We start from the raw sequence: 21,435 nt of genomic DNA, 5'->3' as shown, positions 1-21,435 counted from the left end.
TCACAAGCAGGCTCACCATGGAGGAAATGATGATATTCAAACCAACTCAAGTTTCAGAGAATTACTTATATAGTCTCCCATTTTTAAAACAGCTTTACATACCTGATTTAGTTTACAGTAAAATATATCCCAATGAATCAATTTGTTCCATATTCAGAAATATAAACACATATCACATTCCTCACAGCTAAATTTTGTGTCATAAATTCTCTTTTATACAAGAAAAAAAGGCAACAGTTGTTTGTTTTTAAAACAGGCTCTATTAATTACAATTTTTAACTCTGTACACATGGTAATAATTGGCTGGTTTTCTCCATTTTTTTTCTTTTTCCTTTTTTTTTTTTTTTAAACAGTACCATGAGAACAACAGTGATTGACTTGCAAAGTTTTGTGTCTGTATGGAAAATGCAAAACAGTACTATGGAAATACACAATGCACTGTAAGCAGCGGTTTGCTGCAGTGGTCCAACAGGTACAAGCAAAGGTTTTGGCTCAGCTAGGCAGTAATCCATTTCAACCGCATCCTGGGGCTACAGCCGACCCAACCAAACCTCCTGTGAGATAGCAAAAGAATGGGTCTTTTATCAAAGAAAAATCACTATGTTTTGCTCTGTCGAAAGACTAAAAGAACAGGGTCATAAGGGCAGAGGTTTGCCAGCTAGATCTAGAACCACTGAAATCGCATCCTTCTCTCCCTTTCAATCATCCTGAAGACTTTCATTATGGTTCCAAAGGAAAACTGGCATTTCTAAGAATAAGCATGCCCAACCCTCATTTCTTTTAAACATGAACAGAGAGGTTCCTTCCAACAAGGCTTACTGACTCCCTTCTCCCCAGTTTGGCAGAGGGCAAGCGCGGGCTTACGCTAAAATGGGGGAACATACTTTCTGTACTGGCAATTCTTAGGACTCCTCACGCCAGGCACACTGTCCCCCATTCCATCTCCTATTCCGCCTCAAATCAGGCAAGACGACACAGAAGGCGTTTGTTATCCGTTCCTTCTAGTAGTTGGGCAAAGCTGTGATGGCACTGCCTTAATGAAATCCTATTAGATGTTGGTGATACTAATGAACCTGCGCATCTGTGCTCAGGCTGCATTGGGGTAATGGCGGCCAACCTTCTCCTCTTGGCACCTTTCTACGGCCAGGGAGAGTACGAACTGTTTTCTGAGCCAACTATAACTTGAGAACATAACATTTCTTTGTGCTGTGTCGTTTAACTATAAATATCCTTCATTTGCGATAGTAGTCTCTTCATACAGTTTGCTTAATTTTAGGATCATCGGCAATCCTAATCCATTCCAAAGAGTCCTCAGCTTTTACAAATATAATTTTTGCCTTTTTGCTCTTTTCTTTTTTTCAAGAAAAACTCCTAACTACAGTATAGCACTACCTCACTACATAAGTCTCTATCAAATTAATTAAACTTGATCAATGATTTTCCTTACTTGGAGAAGATGATCAACAGCCCCATTTTACCAGGAGAGAAAAAGGTCGCTCCCCCCAAAAGGGAACAATTCTTGACAATTCTACAGTTTATGTAGAAACAAAATTTATATCCCTTGGGGGCAGCATTTGGCAAATAATTTCCAAAAAAGTATGCATTTAAAAATACTTTCTTTAATATGATACATCAGGCACAACACTTTTCATATATATATATTTTTTTCTTATAAGATTTCAAATGCATCAAATGTTTGTCGCAAGTCAGAGAATCATCAGGCTGACGTCAGACGCTTCACTAGGTAAGAAACTAAATCATTTCAGGTCTGTGAGCTTCCTCTTAGAACCTTTGACACGGTAAAGGCTGGAATGTGATTCAGGGTCTCAGATACTGAGGTCGGTGCTACATTCTTTGTAAGGTCGCCTTCTCTGCTCCGGGGGATGTCTGGAACTTCGGCCGGCATCCTGTTTCAGACTCGTCTCGTCCCTCTCTCGGTGGCCGCCTTTGTCCTCTTTGCTCCTTTTCTCCAGGGACCGCTCTCTCCTCCGCTCGGGGGACCTGGTCCGCCGCCGGTCTGTGGATTTGGCTCTCCTTTCGGGCGAGCTTCCTTTCTTGCGCTCCGGAGATCTTCTCTGATCCAAGAGTCTCTCGAGAGACCTCCTCCGCCGGCCGGGGGAGCCGTCCCTCCGGCGGGTTGGGGACCGCTCTCGCCTCCTCTCCGGGGAAGCCTCCCTCTTCTCCGGCTTCTCCCTCCTCTCCAAAGTGTTGTCAGCGCTCCTCGTGCCCTCCCTCCGCTTCTCCGGGGGCCTCCTCTTGGGGCCATTGGTCACCATCCGCTCGGGTTGGGCATCTCTTCGTCCCTCGGGTGCCCGGTCCTTGGGTCGGCAAGCCCCACTGTCGGGTTTTCTAGAAGTTCCGTTCCATGTGTGATGTTCGTTGGGTTGTCTGCTATACTCTCTGCAGCCTTTGGGATCTCTCACGTGTTCCCGCTTTTCCCCATGTGGTGATGATTTGTGAAGATCGGGTGGATAACTGGACTCCAATGATGGATGCTGTCGGCGGTCGGGGGGCGCGGCCCTCATTTCCGGAACACCTTGTGGACCGGTGGGAGGGCCGTTCCCGTCGCTGCTGGGGTCTGCGAGGAAGAGAAACCAGAGCAACAGTTTGGTACCAAGGACCTCGGCTCCTGTCTCCACCCGCACACGTGAGATCCCATTAGTCACAACAAACAAACGACTGTTACAGCAGTCAGAATCAAAGCCAACTGACTCTTGGTTAACTTAAGTATAACTGCAACCAGTCAGGGTTAAAAAACTGGTACTTGTGGCTTTCCACAGCTAGCCTACTGTTCTTTATACTCATAGACCATTAAAGAACTTGTAACATCATTCATGAGTTTAGTCTTTAAAGGCACAACCCAAATAGTCTGTCTAAAAGTATCAAAATGTCCCCACCCTATCTCCTGCTCTTTTTTCCCCACTCTACCCCCCTTCCTCCCTGATCCACCCCCCCAGCCCCCAGCCCCCATGACAGAAAATATTCCTTTCTTTAAAGAATACTTGTTTTAATTTGCTTAAAAACAACCTGGGCTATTGACCTGGAGGGTCAGAAGGGAACTTTCTGGGGGAATGTAAAGAGTTGATGTTTTGATCTGGGTGGGGATTAAAGGCATGCATAGAGAGGTAAAAATTCACTGCACTGGACCCTCAGGCTTTATGCATTTTACTGTAAGCAAAGTATACTTCTCTTTAAAAAAAAAAAGTTATCCAGCCTGGTGATTACAGAGGCAACACAGCCAGATGTTGATGATGGGCAAATGTGACATTATGGGAGGGTTCATTTAACATTCTCTCTACCTTTGTGAATGTTGTTCAACTATTTTCTTTACTTTTGCATAAGTTTAAGGAACTGTTTTTAAACTGTAGAGTCTGCTGACAGATAAAAGGGAGTGGAAGAGAGGCCGTCAGGATCACATTTGACATTAGATGGGGTTCGGATAGAGGCACTTTTCTTGATGCTATAGAAGCAGCCATAATTACATCTTTGAGCCGTGAAGTCACTGGACAGCTTCTTACAACCTCAAGTTGTCTATAGATTAAAAAGCAGGGCAACCCATAGGGCTCCTATTTACTGTTAAACTATTTGAAATGATGCTGCAAATGTTTTAGGTAGCATCCCGGATTTATGACAGCTCTTTTCAAAACAGGGATGCTTTGTCACACCTAAACCCAGTAAGTCATACACACTATTGCATTCCAGGCAAAGCACCTGAAATGATGTGCTGCAGCATGGAGGGCAAACCAGGGCCACAGTCACAGGGGCGAAGGAATCCCCGGTGCCCCCTTAAGGATCTTTCATGAGCCAACAAGGTCAACATTAAGCAATTAGTCTCTTTCACGAACCATCTCCCAAAACCTAGGGCGGGTTTTAACAAAAGCAGGAATATAGCCTAGAGCAGGAATCAGTAAACTTTTTAAAGGAAAAAGTTGTAAAGGGCCAAAGAGTAAAATATTTATGGTTTGGCAGGCTGCATAGTTTGTCACAACTGTTCACCTGCCACTATAGTGCAAAAGCAGCCATGGACAACACAGAAAAGAAATGGGCATGGCCATGTGCCACTAAAACTTTACTTACAAAAACAGGCTGCGGACAAGATTTGGCCTGTGGGCTGTCATTTGCCAAGAGATAACTGAGTAGGAAATCTCATCTTCCTGTCTATCAAAGCCCCATCCCTCTAAGTGAGAGCTTTGTGATCTGAGGTTTGTTTTTTCTGAATGCTGGGTAGGCTTCTAGAATTAACACACGCAGAAGCTTATGAAGTCATTTTAGGATCTAGGTGAGGAAAGGGGCTTCAATGACTATCATAAATCTAACCTTGGGATTTCTTACACCTAGTTTTAAGAGAAGGGAGAGTAAGACTTCCATAGGGTCAGCGGTGTACTTACAATTCAAAGAACGCAGGGTGCTCAGAATGAATTGCCAAACATATCAAAATAGAGCTAAAGCAGAAGCAATGAGGAAATTAGGCCACAGCACAGAAACACCTAGTATTGATTGAGCTACAAACCGTAGTTTGATTATGGCCCATAAGGTAGAAGCAAGCCTCCCCGAGCTTTTCATTTCTCATACATGCAGCGATATTAGGAGGTATCATCGCTGTAGAAGGGAGGGCCCAGCACCAAGAACAGTCAGAGAGAAAGAGAAAGAGACAAAGAGAAAAAGTTGAACGTTTAGATTCCCTATAACAAAGAGGAAAGAAAAAAAAAAATCTGCATTTGTTAACATAGGGCAAAGAGAGTTTATTTGTCCAGTCAGACAGTCTAAGGCAACACTCAAATAAGGCTGCAGAGACCAAAATCAGAACAGTGACGTTTTCAGACAGCCAGATAAGGTGACTCGAGAACCCAGACAATGGATGCATCCTTTTTTCTTTTTTTTTTCTTTTTCAAACAACTGGAACAATGACAGGCTGGCATAGGAGAGCATTAACAATAAACAACAAAGGAACAAAGTTCCCTCCCCCATCTCCCTCCATCCCCCCTCCCCCAAGACCACGGCAGTTAAATTAAGTACAAAAAACTCATTACAAAAATAGCCTCACAGAGAAGCAGGTTCCAATCAAGTCAGAAAAATATTGGAACTTAACATATTATAACCCATTTGTGATTCTAATCAATAGAATTAGAGAGATTTAGTCCCAATGACACATGGAGACATTACAGTAGCACAACCCTGGCACATTCAACCCTTCTTGGAAAAAAACTGTGTATTTCAATGATCTTTATTTTTAGCCCAAAGAACATTTGTTAGTGTTGGATTTTCATCCTCAGTGCAACAGACATAGGTTTTGAGAAGGTACACAGGTTACTGACGATGACTCGCAAATGAAAGATCACATCCAACAGAAGCATAGGGAAGACAGAAAAGGGAGATAATGTTACACAGTTTCAGTGGCATCGATACACCTATGGTCAAGGTTTAGGACAGCGCACAGCTGTGGCATCTTAATGTTGTCAAAATACCTCCCCCATGGTTGGCCATGTCTCAAGGGGCCTCATCTGATACCCATCCCATCCCATCCACCGCCCCCCACCTTGGGCCCCTTGTATTTTGCACCTGCATGAATGCCCAACACCTGGGAAAGCTGTCCTTCAAAGGGGTTATCCTTCTCCTTGAGCTGCACCTGAATTAAGTATCTCATCAAGTCCAAAATGCAACTGGGAATTGTGCCAAATGACTTTCAGAGAAGAGGGTGACAACAGATAAATCCCTAATACAGGGGACCAACGTATACGGGGACCATTCAATCACAGTTTCTATAGAAACTTTTGTAGACCTTTGGTTGGGAAGAAAAGCCCTACATCTAGGGCATAGCTTTTTTTTTTTTTTTTTTAATTTTAAACAAGAATCTCAAATAAATAGGATGCAATCATTATAATATACAATATTTCACCATCAGAACACCAGGCTAGGTGAAGAGCATTGCTGTTTAGTCAAATCATGTCTACAGATATGACAAAGGAACTCTATGTAAAAGCTGGCTTTCCTCACAGGAAAGGTATAGTAATGTGTTTCCCTCACGATGGGCACTGGGAATCGATTTCATCCTTTATCACCTAAAAACATATGGTTAACATACCAACAGTTTTGTTTGTTTTTAGCAGTGGGCTCAGGTGGTCTGATGTGGGGTAGGGACCAGTGGGGGGGGATGCAGAAGTATTGCATACAGAGCATCAAGGAGGTGAGCAAGGCCCCCAAATCATCTCCAAATTTCACGCCTCTTGAATAAAGATATCAAGTAACCAAAAAAGAAAGAGAGAGAATAAAAAGAATTGTGCCTCAACATATCACTCAGGAAACCTGCTTTCCTGCTTCTTAAAAGGAGTAGAGTCATTTTGTGCTAAGAATTGGATCTGCGAAACAGTTTGGCACAGTTCAAACAAACATTCCTTCGCTCTTGGTCGGACTAGACAAAATGTTCTCTCTGATTATCAGAAAGGGGGCTATAAAGAGCTCGTCTTAGGCCATGCCCCAGTCCACGTAAGCAAGCAAAAGGATGAAATGTGTAGAGATTTCAGAACAAGCGAGGCAAATAATCACATGGTGCGAGAGGCTGGTAAGACACTGGTGAATAGGGGAAACAAAAAGACTTTCCTGCTGCAGTTCTGGAGACAAATTCATGGAGTCATGCCAGGGAAGGAAGGAATGTTTTCATAGTTTGACCCACCATATTCTGGTACGGAGCCGTCTCCCCGCTTCAGAAACAGACGCACTCTGCGGCCACCATTCTTAATCAGTTCAATAGCCCGAGAATGCTTCATGTTTTTGGTGGTCTCGCCATTGATCTCTAAAATTTCATCACCAACCTGCCAAAGCAAGAGAGAGCCAAGTGAGAAGATCACAAAAGGGTTTCACCAGCTATTGAGGTGCTTTGTAATTTTACATTCTTTCATTTATTGACTCACTAACTATTTACTGAACATGTTCCAGAAAAATCTTCTATTGTTTAGGATACAGCAGTGAAAAACCCCCCAAATCCCTGTCCTCATGGAGATGGTATTCTAGTGGGGTAAAGACAATAAGAAAATTATGAAAATGCATGTACACTAGACAGTGTTAAGTGCTAAAAGAAATAAAGTAGCAAAGGGAATATCAATTGTTGAGGGGAGGCGGATGTGGCAGACAGTTTCTAGGATGGCTCCCAATGATCCCTGCCTCCTTGAATTCATATGCTGTGTAATCCCCTTTCCTTCGGATGTGGGCTGGAATTAGTCACTTACTTCTAACAAACAATATGGCAAATGTGATGGGAGGTCAATTCAAAGATAAGGTTACAACATGGTTTTGGCTTCTGTCTTTTTTAAAGAGTATTTCATTTATTAAAAAAAAATTTTTTTTTCAGCCACAACTCACGGCATGCAGGATCTGTTCCCTGAGCAGGGTTTGAACCTACACCCCCTGCAGTGGAAGCACAGAATCTTAACCACTGGACCACCAGGGAAGTCCCTTGGCTTCTATCTTACTTGTCCTCTTTTGTTCTCTCAATTGTTCATTCTGATGTATGCTGTGAGATGCCCTACAGAGTCTACGATAAGGAAATGAGAGATGGCTTGGGCCAACAGCCCAAAGTGCACTAGTCCTACCAACAACCCTGTGAGCGACCTTTAGAGGCAGATCCTTCCCCAGCTGAGCCTTCAGATGAGACCACACTCCTGGCTGATACATTGATTGCAGCATTTACTAGGAGTCAGCGACTATTCCAGGCACTGGAGGCAAAGGAGTAAACAAGACAGGCCAGATCCTTGCTCTCATGGAGCACATATTCTAGAAGGTAGAAGAGGAGAGGACTGGCTTTGGAGTTTAAAGGACTAAATTTGAGTCCTATCACTTGTTAGCTAAGTGATCTTGGCTAAGTCCTTTACTTTTTGGAGTTCACTTCCTCATCTGTATACGGGGAGGATAACAACCCATGCCTACCATGCTGAGGGGGTCCAATCGAATATTACAATATGTCTTGTGAACTACACAACATTATACAAAATATCATAATAGTGGTATTTCTTTCAATCGAAAACTTTTTAAAGTGAGTAAAGACATGGAAAAGCATATGCCATGTGTTTGAAATATAAACAAAAGGAATATAAACCACCATATATGCACAAATTATGCATGTGTATGCATAGAGGAAGGATATACAAGAAACTGGTATATTAATTTGACCCTGGAAACTATATTTTTACTATGCACCAGTTTCTTCTAATTTTTAAAAATCACATTCATGGTCTACCTTCTCAATTAAAAAAAAAAAGCTCATTAAAAAATTCAGTCTGAAGAAACATAAATTTCAAGATTCTGTCTTAAGTTCCAAGCATTAAATTCCCCACCTTTGGTCACTCTTTTCCCTCTTTCTGCTCAGGGCTAATTTTAATCACTTTTTTGATTTCCTGACCTGACTCTCAATTTCTTTAATTCCTTGCAAATTGTTCCCTATGTATGTCTCCATCTATGCCCCCTATCTCTAATGAGCAGATGATTTTTTCTTTTCTAATCATCTGATCTGCCCAGGAGACAAACATATTCATACGTGGTAAGAGGTATTAGATATCTAAACAGAACAGACTGGACTTTTGGCACACGTGCATTTAAATTTTGCAGCTTTGATGACTACCTAGTGACCCTGAATAGTCACGCCACGGACTCCTTGGCCCTCTGCTAATGCAGAGTGTTAAATCATTCCCGAGGCCTAGGGGGAGGCGGCAGTGGCTAGCTACAGACTGCATGGGGCTCACCACCCAGAACTTACAGAACCACACTGCTCTTCCTGCTCTTGAAGCATGCTGGGATACCCAGGAATCCCTGGGAAGTGATGTGCCTGCCCCATGAGATTAAGTAAAAGAACTATGGAGATGGGATTCAGACAATATCCATGTTAATAAGTTCATAAGTGACTTTAATCCTTCACTCAACCTCAGAGTTGGAAGAGCTCACCTAACTTTAGCAGCTACAACTAACTATGCTTGAGGGAGAGATTTATGCTAGGGTGGGAGTCCTGCACTTGGAGTGTCCTGAAAGCTTTAGAAACATGTAATTCTCATGAACGTGCAGGTTCTAACCACAGGATGTCAAGAAGTCACTGCAGATGACTTCTTTATGTCCACTCCAGACGCCTCTCCCTACTTACCCTCATCTTTCCACACCTTTCTGCAGGACCGTCCTCTGCTAAGCGCAGAACATAGAGGTCCATGTTATACTCTCGGCCGCCTCGAAGACTAAAGCCAAATCCCTTGGCACCTCTTTCCAGTTCCACAGTGTAAAAATCTTGCTCCTATTCAAAGAAATTAAGTGCAGTCATTCTGGGAGGACTTAAATCCACACACATTTCTCTCTCCCTCTTCCCCAACATTCTCCATTATGCTCATTTGACACAAAGGCACAGTTTCTATCCCCTTCTTGGTGGTTCTTGATTGTTTATTAATATCAATTAACCTTAGGAGTTTGGAGATCCGGAATGTGAAAACATTCATGAGTGTGCATACAGATTGCGTGCCAACACGCATATATTAAAGTTTAAGCGGTGAGGCTGCAACTTGCATTTGGGGCAGGAAAATCCTTCATTAAATAATACCATCCAGCACATTGCTGGGTATTCAGCCTCCCTGCCCAACGTCTGAAAACATCTCATCGTTAGGATACCAACAACTACCTCCACACATCTGGACAGTGGTACCCATGCTGATTAAGGAGAATCAGGAATGGATTAGGGAAGGCTCTGAGAAGGCCAGTGGGGGGGAGAAAAAAACCTATTTAACTCTGTATCACCCCATGTTTCCCAAATTTGCTTCACCTGCTATTACTTGTGCACCCTCCATTACCACCTCGTGTGACAGCTGGGTAGCTTTAAGGGGCCTCACCTGAAATTCACAAGTCTGAGAAACACCTTAACAAAAAGACATTTTCTTGACATAAATGCCTTTATGAGTACCATGACGAGACATGAGCTGTTTTGCTCTTTCTCTGATCACCAATCCTTGAGATAATTATAGCTTTTATTTTGTTTGGGTTTCCCCCCGAGCCCTGCCTAGAAAAGGATGTCTAGGAATATTTTTCAAAGGTAGTAAAATAAAATGTCATTTCCTTGATAAACCAATATGAGTACATGTTTAGTACATACCCCTCACAAAAAGTTATTTATCTTAATTGAGGGTACCTTATAGAAGATACCTGGTAAAAACAGCTTTAGAAAGTTGGAAGGAAACACACCAAGCCAACAAGGAAGAAAGAGAAATGGCCCTCACCTGTGTTCCCTGGGGTGCTTTGAACTCAAACTGAGATTCCGGCTTTGGTTTGGTGGTATTCCTGCTGAAGCGAGAGATAAAAGTATAAGAGCAACCCACGGGGAGACAGAGGAAGAATCAAGGAGGAGCATCGTCACAACAGGAGTTACTTTTTCCCCTTGAAAGTAACAAAAGAAACCAAAGCCATGTCTGACCTGGTCTCCTGGGCCCCTTGCTGCGAAGGGGTGTGTGTGGTGGTGATGGTGGCAATCTTCTCCGCATTGGTCAGCAAAGTGGCATTCGAAGACTCTGCAGGGTAAGACAGAGCATCAGGAAGTGAAGGCCCCAGAGAAGACACTGTCACACCAGGAGGTGTGCAGAAGCCTCACCTGTGAATTCTATCTGGCTTCTCCGTCACCACTTCAAACAGTTTTGAACTGAATTTCTCAACAAGAGTTTAAAGGACCATTCTAAGATCTTCTATGATGTGAGCCACGTACACTCCCATTACCCTCCTCCCAATCAGACATCTCCACAAATGAAAGAAAGAGTTTACCCAAGAAAATGGTACTTTAAAATTGTAGCCAAGGTAGGTGCCTTTCACTCTTCCCCCATCACTTATAAAGGGCAGGCCCATCAAATCGTGACACCACACCAGAATTGTTTCCCATAATTCTACAGGCTGATAATGTCTCTGCTAATGTTTCCTGCAATTTTTCAGCGATCTTTAGTGAGTCTGTTTGATTTTCTCATGTGACTATTAAAATCAAAAGTGCGCTAACATCTTGTTAAACACACACGCACATAACATCTACTTTCTTCCCCAAAACTTTTACAAAATGAAGCACAACTAAAAATGTGGAATTCTTGTGAGACCTCGCCTAGATTCACTCACGAAGAGTTCATTTTAAAACTTGAATGAGTTAGAGCTGGAGTTTATAAATCTAAGTTGTACAGATCAGGAAGCCACCCTAATGTAATGGATATGATTATATTCTTATGAAAATTGCCTTTCTTCTCCACTAAACACATTCATAAGCAACTTCATTGATCTCTGGGAGTTTGGAGACCCAGAATTTGAAAACACTCATGAACATGCCTATAGATTGCAAACCAACATGCATATATGAAAATACAATCATTCACATTGTAATAGTTGTATGTTCTATTACTAATTATTTCTCCATTAAGGTCAAGGCAGATAGTAAGCAACTATGAGCAAGTTACACTATTAATATTTATTTTTAGGTTGACTGTTTGGAACTTGGCACACGTTTTCTAATCAAGAAAATGCTAAATGTGGTGGTGAAGTTCTTAGATTAGCCTATAAATGCCCATTTAATTCACAGTGTGCTGTGAAATCTACAAGTGTCTAGGAGTCCTGTGGTTCACAGTAGGCACTCCAGTGTTTGTGGAATACATGTATCTACCCATCATGTATAACCAAGTTTCTATGGACATCTCACTAATCCTAAGTTTTTGGGATTTTACTTTCCTAAGGTAGAATCCCCAAAAATCTTCCATTTTACTTTCCTAAAAATACTACTCAGATTAGGTCTGACTTCCTGTTATTTTATTTTCATTACACATAGGCGTTAAAAGCAAGGGTTGGAGATCACACCCAGGTTCAAATCCCTTTGTCCCCCACTCATTAGCTGTGTGCCTTGTTTTCCTCATCTGATAGAAGGGGATGACGACAATAATTCCCTTTTCTTGGGTAAAAATATATGAAATGTTTAGCACAGTACCTGACATGTAGTAAGCACTCAATACACACTGGCTGTAGCTGTGGCCCTTGCTACTACTTCTACTTTGTATTTATTACTGTGGTAACGTGTATAAGTTATTTGAACTCTGCAAAATTAGAAAGTTGAAATACGATTTTAACAGTTTCTATTCGAGCTCTAAAGATTATGATCTGGACAGCGAAGGTGCAAGATTAGTAAGAAAATGTAACTGGACCAGATGAACTAAAATGTGAATCCAGTTCATGCTTTAGGATGATGTCTCCCACAGAATCTGTTTTACCAAATGTTGCTCCAGATTCTGAGGGAACAGTAATCTGTGGTCAAATAGGGTGAAAAATAGTGGGTGACACAGAGAGAAATGTTTCTGTGTGTCTGTGTTTTGTTTCTCCTGTGGACCCTTAACTGTGCCAATACGCTTTGTGACCCTCCAAGGTGGGGAAGTGGCACTTCTTAAGCTTGTCAGGCGTAATAGTTATAAGGTCAGATTCTAGAGTCAGACTACCTGGCTTTGCAACCCAAACTCTGCAACCTACTGGCTGGGACTTGAGGCAAAGTTACTTAAACTTTCCATGCCTCCGTCTCCTCATCTACACATACAGCATAACAGAAATATCTAAGAACACTGGTGCAAAGATTACCTGGGAGGAAAGTGTTTGGGCTCATGCCTGGCACATAAAAACTGCTCAAGGGCTTCCCTGGTGGCGCAGTGGTTGAGAGTCCGCCTGCCGATGCAGGGGACACGGGTTCGTGCCCCGATCCGGGAAGATCCCACATGCCGCGGAGCGGCTGGGCCCGTAAGCCATGGCCACTGAGCCTGCGCGTCCGGAGCCTGTGCTCCGCAACGGGAGAGGCCACAACGGTGAGAGGCCCGCGTACCGCAAAAAAAAAAAAAAAAAAAAAAAACTGCTCAAAAAATGATGAGCATCTTTTTTATGGGTGGCATGTATTTATTACTGTTAGCACAATATTGAGTATATTATTAGTCCATTTTTATGACTGCAGTTAAGCGGCACAACCAAGGCGATAAATCTAAGTGGTATTTCATAAAGTCTGCCTGCTGTGCCCGTACAAAGGACTAGGAGACCGCACAGCCTGTCAATGTGATTTGCCAGTAGTTTCATAAACGTGGATTTTTAAAAACTTCATACTGCTCATTGTAATTAATTTTATGGAGACTCTCTGGGAAATCACAAGATTGCTAGGGCCATGGGGAAATCATCATCAGGATACCAGAAAGAATGTTCCCTTGTAATTAAAGTGATTATAATTACTCAATTGTGCAGAGGTTCCCCTTTAGCGTTCTTGGGTGTTTTTTTGTTGTTGTTGTTTTTAAAAAGCTTAAAACCAGTAAGATTTATTTATTTATTTGTTTGTTTGTTTGGCCGTGCCAGGTCTCAGTTCCGGCATGTGGGATCTAGTTCCCTGACCAGGGATCGAACCCAGGCCCCCTGCATTGGGAGCCCAGAGCCTTAGCCATTAGACCACCAGGGAAGTCCCTCTTGGGTGTTTTTGGTAGCCAGAGTTTTCTAGGCAGGGCAGATCCCATTCTCAAACCATTTTAATACTTATGCCATTTTCAAGGTTTGATGAGATATAATAATCACTCAACAAACGTATAAATAGAATTTTTATTAATTTTCCTTCCATCATTCCTTTGCTACTTTTCACATATTTATATGCAAATCTGTTTTGGATTGAAGCTTAATTTTAAGCATTTCAAAAATTAACATTTAATATGCAAATGCCTAGCTGAGCCCACTGAATTTTTCTCCTTTTGCTTGTTTTCCTTAATCTATGTACAACCACCATATCTCAATTGTTTCCAACACGCCAAGCACTGTGTTAGGTGCATTATCACATGTGCTATTTCATTTCATCCTCACAACTCAACGAAATAGGTGCAATTAGTTACCCCCACTTTATAGATAGAGACACTGAGGCTTAGAATAAGTAGGCAACATGTCCAAGGTCTTCCAGAGAGCAAGTGGAGGCAATGGGAGTTAAACCAAGGGCCTGCCTGATAGTTAACTTTTAGTTTCATTCTGTTTACAAGGGAATTATGCACTGGTATCACGGAAATCGTATCGGATTGGTACATTCTCTTCAAATAAGCAAGTACTTTTACCTTCCTGTGTAAGTACCACCAACTTCACTAAGCAGTATCAGAGATTAATTAAGATACAAAATACCCTGGTTTTGAATTCTAGACTTCCTGGGCCATCTCCGAGCACTAAAATAACTTTCAGTATACCCTAGATTTCCAGGACGCTTTTTTAATATCTATTAATATAAGCTTATGTTTTTAAATGAGCTTTTACATCTTCGTTTAGAATTAAACCAAGACAGTATGTGCTGAAATTCTCTCCAGCTTTTTAAAATACAGAGATGAAGTCCATTCTCACAAATTTATATCTCTATCCCAAAGCAAAATTTGCCCCATATAATAAAAAAAATGTAAAAGGGCTTGATATAAGAGTACACCCTAGAGGCAGTTTTATAAAGGGGTGTCAAGGTATTTGACTTTTAAAACTCCAAAGCAGATAGATGGACAGATTGGCTATTTTCATGATAAATTCCAAAAAGTGCCCTACATCCTTTCTTAAACAGTGTTCACACCTGGCTTTAGCTCTCCCAGAGGAATGAAAATGGATATTACTACACTTTCTACAGCAATCGTGTATCAAGACGAGCATATCCTAGCTCTCAAGGCACTGTCACGGTGCCATGCTAAATCAGGGCACTAACTCCTGACAGGAGCGCCGCCTATCTTGGGTTTCAAGTTATCTCCGTGACAAGTGATTACAATTCCAACCTTGCTCCCATGTTAATATCCTTAGCCATCCTTATGGAATCCACATTACAAGGCCAAGCAAGTCGACCACGGATACAATCATTCCTTTCATAAATATTTTAATGCATAAACACATATGTAATAAATATCTGAAGGGAACATTTGAAAATTTAAATGCCATAAATATATGAAAAGTTTTGGGAGACTTTTAAAATGTATACGATGGAAACCCTGCTCTTCTTGCCCGAGTATATGCTAGCTATCATATCCACAGAGCTTTCTATTAAATAAGTAAACTCTTTTAGGCCTTTGCCAAGGAAATAGCACTATCTATGTTGCCAAGCCCTATTACCTATACAAGCAAATACTTTAAATCAGAGAGATGTGAAGTACAAAAACAGATACGTGTATATGCATAACTGAATCACTTTTGCTGTACACCTGAAACTAACACAACACTGTTAATCAACTATACTCCAATAAAAAAAAAATTTAAAAAGACTTCAGGAGAAAAAAGACTACATTTAAATAATATATCTCTATTTTATTTTTATTCCTTCTTTCTCTCTTTCTTTTGGCCGAGCCAGGCGGCACGTGGGATCTTAGTTCCCCAACCAGGGACCTAACCCGAGCTCCCTGCAGTGAAGCGTGGAGTCTTAACCACTGGACCACCAGGGAAGTCCCTAAATAATATATTTTTAAGCTCATAAATATTTTCATTACCTTGAACTTGATTCAATCTGATGATTTTCCATGTGAGCCTGTCTCAGTCAGGGTCTGCTCTGTCTGATTAGAGTCTCATTCCACCCAGATTTCACAGGGTGTTTCTATAGAACACAAGTGGTAGGAAGTATGTGTGGTGTAACTAGTCAAAATTCAAGTTCAAATTCAGTATGTTCAGCCATTCTGTGGGCCTTTCTGTGTTGCCATGATCAATTTCCTATCCCTTGTCCATCTCTCACAGGAGAAGAGGCTCTGCCCCCACTTCATCTCCTATCCTGGTCCCAAAGGTAGTAAAAGCGGAGATGGTGAGAACTCTGAGCCAGGCCTGTCCTAGAACTGGGAAGGCAGGACTTCGAACAACACGATAGTGCCACATCAAGGGGGTCGTGTTTCAAAGCCTTTGTTGGAGCCAGAAAGGTGAGAAGGAAACGAGAGAGGCACAGTGAGGGAAACTACTTAGAGAGGAGTGAAGCTGGAGAATCACGTGACTGATGATAAGAAAAAAGAACATGAGCATGGGACTCCCCTGGTGGTCCAGTGGTTAAGACTGCACTTCCATTGTAGGGGGCACAGGTTCGATCCCTGGCCGGGGAACTAAGATCCCACATGCCGTGCAGTGTGGCAAAAAAAAAAAAAAAAAGAACAAGCAGCATGAGCTAGATAAAGCAGTGGATGGGGAGTGGGTTCTCAGCACTGCCCAACCAATGGTGCATCTTCCTTTTTTTTTTCCTTAAATTTGATCATTTTTTTATTTAGAAAACTAAAACAATTTGTTGTAAGAAATCAAAATGATGGTTACAATGCCTTATGTAGAACAGAGGGAAAGTATATAATAAAGTCATTTGGGGACTAATACCAGGTATAGTTTAATCCTTTAAACCGTATATTAATATTTTGGTTGTGAATTTCATTTGTGGACATTCTCGGTCATTAACTATACGCAAATCTCTCCTTAATTCATGACTCCATTAATGGTAGATGGGTGAGCTCTTAGAGGAATCTCTGGATACACATTTTGCAAATATTTATCCTGAGTTGAAATAAGATTCACATGACAGGATTAAGTCAGAGAACACAAATGTTAAATGACAGTTTGAAAATGATGACTTCAGTTCAATCCTTGTCACACCTTTGACTTGAATGTCTGATAAAAATAAACCTCAAGAACTGAAAATTGCTCAACCACATTGTGACATTTCAAGACTACCTTGCTTTGTAAGTTTCTCTTTCAGGAACTGTGCAAAGAAAGGATGAGTTAGTCTTCTTCAACTCAGTAATGGACAAATAACTGTAGCCCAGAAGCTCATATAAAGTGTTTAGCCTGATCTCCTCCAAGTTTGGTCAGCTTATCTCCTGTCTGACTCATAAGAGAGCCTCTTTGTGAAGTGCCTCCTTGGGCTTCTGAGAACAGTACCCTGGACAAGATGTACTTCTAAGAGCTCCAAAGCCACTCTAATGAAGAACTTCAGTCTCCTTGTGAGGATCATGGAACAAAATGCCTCTGGGCCACTGGATCCATTAAATACTAGAGTGAGAGACTGAAGGAGATCAGAGGTCCCTAACATGGAGAGAACACCTTCCTTTTACCTTACAATCTACCATGTCCAACACACTTTCACGGAGAGGAGGTGGATCCAGCATGATTTTCTCTTCATCAGATTGTAATGGTCACTCTCTGTCTTCTAGGTTTTTGCAAAATCCTTCTGGATTGCTCCAGCATCTCTCCATCTCTCCAGAAACCTAACTCCCCTGCCTTCACTCTAATTTCCAAGACGGCAACTTTTGGGCCCATTTAAAAGATGAGCATTACAAACCCACCCTCTGGCTGCCAGGCTTGATTCGCTTTACCTGGACTTTGAAAATTACAACGTAATTGGTGAAGAGTTTTATTACCATGGTGATGAATTCCTGAAATATCATGGAATGAAATCACATCCTCAGCAACACGTCGCTCCTTAACTACACTGTCTCAACTGTAGTGTTTACTTTCTTCTAACCAAGATGGCCTGTGATATGCCTGTCTGAATTCTACACTGTTGAAGGACTGAAGTTTTAAAAAACGTCTTTTTATTCACAACTGTTATTGGATGATCTACCTTGCGTTCTATTTTTTGGTGTTCAGGTTCTCCAAAACTATTTTCCCTTGAAGAACATTAAATTAAGTCAACAAGTATGTGCACAGGAGTATAAGTTGCTTCTGCATATCTACACCTTTCCCGATTGTGAACTCTTTTTCTAAGCCCTTCCCTTAAGGAGCACTTTCTTTCCTTCCTTCCTTTTTGGAAATTCTCATTCCCACATTAAGACTGACCAACACAGACCCAGCCAGTCAATTCCTGTGTCTCTTTCTTTTGGATTAATTTTTTTGAAATCTCTCCACAGCATGGAGATAAATAATATCTGAATTTATATACTACATTAGGCTCTCTCAACCATTTGTCACCAAATTTTTCTGGCCTCCTTCATCCTTTCCATTAGGAACCTATGTTCTATCATCTTGTGATCACTTTCCTAAACTGTAATAGCTTTCCAGTGTGGTAAATAGGTAGAATGGACTCTAGACCAGATGGTAAATTACTAACCATGCATTTGAAGCAGGCTGAAAGAGACCATCATTCAAGGAGCTATTTTTTCCTCTACATTTGGTATGGGGTATTTTGGGTACAGAGGAACCTCTCTGTTCTTAGGACCAACGATGTTCAAATATTTATTGTTCGGTTTTAGATTTTCTTCTTCTGAAAGGCACAGTCTACAGCACTCGAGTTTTAAAATAATATGGCTCACTTTCTAGCAATTAGTATATAAAAATGTTGATCTGCTGAATTACTTTCAGATAAAATCTCTGATTTTCTTATTTTATAGATCAGTGGCAGAGAGTTTTATCACAGTTCCCCCATAAACCACAGTTTCCTCTTGAGAAATACTCATTGACTTTTAGAATATATTTTATTTTATAACATATGTAGCAAGAATGAAAAAAAAAAAGACACTGAAACATTCTAGGACAACTATCACTTCTTTCCCAAGGGCAAAATCTGCTTAGAAGGAAGTCAATATACAGGACTTAATTCTCTGAAGGATCTATACTTAGTGACATTAGCGTTATCAACTTCACTTTTATTAAATATGAATAATGAGTATTGACACTTTTTGCTGGATAATCTTTGACAGTGGGGGCTGCCCCATGTACTGTAGGAGGTCTAGAAGCATCCCTGCTCTCTACCCACTAGAGGCCATTAGCACCCACTCCAGACATTGCCAAATGTCCCCCCAGGGGACAGAATCACCACTGCTACAAAAGAACCAAAGATTTGAATTGAACCAATCAAACAAATAAACAAGAACAGGCCTAGTTTAATGGAGGCCGGTTAAAATATCAAAAACACAGAGATTTTATTCTTTTTTCATCCACATGCAAAAATTAGGGACAAACCACATAGGTACAAATCCTAATAACCTCCCATTAAATAAAAAACTTTGATACATTCACTTATTCAGATTAAAAAAAAAAAAAGAGCACTGGCTCTGCATTGTCCTTACATAACTTTTGTGATGTCGCCATACTACGCATTCAGATTTTAGTCACTGTTTTAAAAAAAATCTTTAATAATTGCCAGGTAGAATATCAGACGAGCTTCACCACTTGTACTCAAACTTTTCTGCTGTTTTAAAGACAAGGGCACCAAAGCCAAAATAAATCGGAGAAAGTTAAAGATTTTTCTGAAATGTTTATCTCTGTAGCAAGACAGGGTCCCAGGGCTAGAGGATGAAGTCAAGAGGGTGACGTAAGATTTAGTAACGGTGGCTCATGTTTGCTTGATGGGTATGTTCAGTTAGACATGGATAAGGCTGCCTCTAAGTCAAAACTATTCAATTAAATGAACACTAATGATAGAGACAGAGCTGGAGAGAGACACACACACAATAGGTATACTTTACCATCCCCGGGAATGATGCGGAGGGTAACTGTGTTTCCCGCTTCCTTGATGAGGTTGACAATGTCGGAATGGGACTTGTTGGTGATGGAACATCCATTTACCGCCAAGATCCGGTCTCCTACTTTCAGCTTGCCACATCGGTCAGCAGGGCTCCCCTCAATAATCCGACCTATTTTGTGAGGCATGGCCACACATGCATTGCCTGCTTTGATAGTCAGTTTTAATTTTTTTTAAGTTACATGGGAATAGAGTGAAGGGAGGAGAAAAAGGGTTGAGAAGGGAAAGAGAAGGTTAAGTGTTAATTAATCCAAGCATTAAGCAAATGTTATTAAAGGAGAACTCTGTGCCGGGGCTCAAAACATTGGCAAAGTTCCAGGCGTTTGTTTAAGAAGTTACAGCCCTGAAAAAATGATAGTTCATTGCTGCAGTCCTTTCCCGATTCAAAAGAAGGGGGGACCCCAAGCTTCCCTCCTTCGATCAGTGGCAAAATTTGGGATCTTTAGGAACTTCTGAAGATTCTCAAGAGCCCCAAAAATAACTTGCCGTAGGCTTATTTGGGGGCTGCAAAGGTGAAACCCAGAGCTGGGAGGGAGGCTTTTGCGCATTCTGTGCTCATGTCACATCATTTTCGCCAGGTGTTGCTTACGCTTCTGCCAATGTTTTGTTCTTTCTCCATTTAGAAAAAATAATCACTGGGCGTCTGGTGAGGCCTAGGAGTCTGCTAGCGCCAAAAATCCAATCTGAAAATGCCTAATAGACAAACACTTAGACTTTCTGCCTTCTATTCAGAATGATGAAAGGTTTAGCAAAAGGGCACATATGAGATGAGCCAAGAAGGCACCCAACCTTGACACGTATTTTTCCTTTTATGACCTTTGCTCAATCAGCCTCTCTCGTGTGCTTTCAGAGAAGGGCCCAAACGGCTCATTAGCTCTGAAATCCTCCTTGTTCCTCATAAAAATCCCCTCAAAGGAATAAGAAAATCTAGTACATACTCAGGCTGAGGACAGTGAACCAAAGCTAGGTTCAAATCATTCCTCAACCCTTTTCCTTTAATCATTTCCTTTGTCCTGATCAGTTACTACACAGCTACGAGAGGAAAAACCAGGAAAAGTGCATTTGAAGAAGGTTTACTGTGTGCTCTGAGGCATTTCATGTCACAACCAAGAGCGTTGGTAACTTTTAAAGAGAGGTGGAAAATTGGCTTTGACGCCTGACACAGGGTTTCCAGATAATTGCATACTGAGTTTCAAACTTTCTTAGGCATATTCACTGATTCTGAGAGTTTGTCTTCCTGGGGGCTGTAAAGACAGTTGTATACTTGAGCCACTGTGGGAAAAGGTGTCAAAACTAACATGGGAGATGTTGAAACTAACTGAGAGGACTCTTCCGTCCTAATTTAGAGAAATGTGTGGGAAAATGAGCTACAATTCCTTTGAATTTCAGCATATTTGCCTGAGTCTGTATCACGGGATGTAAGGTCAAGGTCAAAGAATCTTTCAAAAGGTAGTTAAACAGTCTTCTGGAACAAGCAACAAGCAGGTGTGGTGGAAAGCCTCCATACCCAAATTCAAGGTCTTGATTAAATTTAGCCCATCTCCAAGGACGAGTCCCATGGGAAAGGTATCATACAGCAGGTGGGAGGAAAGCTCCGCATAGCTCAGAAGTCTCATGCAAGGTATTAGGGAAAGTTTAATTTGTTTGTATTAAGAGCCAGAGGAAAGCAATCAAAGACCAAACTGTGGGCGAAGTCATTCCGTATTCGTTAAATAACACAGACATAGCTGCTATTTCATTCTAGAAAGGGAAACTGAGAACTCTGAAATCCTGAGAACATCACAGGGTACATGGGGACAAACTGTAGATCTAAAGAAAATAACTTGAGATTTCTTTCCCCCCCTGCCTTTCTTTTTATTTTTAAATTAAGCAGAAAAGTCTCCAAAACTACTGGAAAAACAAACCAAAAACAACCTTGCCTTGAGGTCAAGTCACCCACCACCCGTGACATGCTGTGATAA

The 21,435-nt window shown here is 41.4% G+C and overlaps 1 protein-coding gene across 3 annotated transcripts in view; it reads right to left on the bottom strand.

The window, feature by feature from the left end:
* Positions 1-1,826: 1,826 nt before the first annotated feature.
* Positions 1,827-21,435, bottom strand: part of MAGI1 (membrane associated guanylate kinase, WW and PDZ domain containing 1) — a 617,596-nt gene continuing 597,987 nt past the window's right edge. Inside the window, exons 19-25 of one of the 3 annotated variants that reach the window (XM_065886131.1) lie at positions 19,419-19,622; positions 10,433-10,526; positions 10,239-10,299; positions 9,125-9,268; positions 6,671-6,809; positions 4,511-4,599; positions 2,522-2,578 (exon numbers count right to left, since the gene is read on the bottom strand). In XM_065886131.1, coding sequence (XP_065742203.1) covers positions 2,522-2,578; positions 4,511-4,599; positions 6,671-6,809; positions 9,125-9,268; positions 10,239-10,299; positions 10,433-10,526; positions 19,419-19,622 — 788 coding nt within the window. Of the gene's footprint in view, positions 2,579-4,510; positions 4,600-6,670; positions 6,810-9,124; positions 9,269-10,238; positions 10,300-10,432; positions 10,527-19,418; positions 19,623-21,435 lie in introns of all 3 variants that reach the window. The other 2 variants (XM_065886132.1, XM_065886130.1) reach the window with 2 other exon arrangements.

The sequence above is a fragment of the Phocoena phocoena genome, chromosome 10, assembly GCF_963924675.1.
Source record: "Phocoena phocoena chromosome 10, mPhoPho1.1, whole genome shotgun sequence".
Taxonomy (NCBI): domain Eukaryota; kingdom Metazoa; phylum Chordata; class Mammalia; order Artiodactyla; family Phocoenidae; genus Phocoena; species Phocoena phocoena.
The sequence above is the reverse complement of the archived record's forward strand: the minus strand, read 5'-3'. Positions and strand labels throughout refer to the sequence as shown.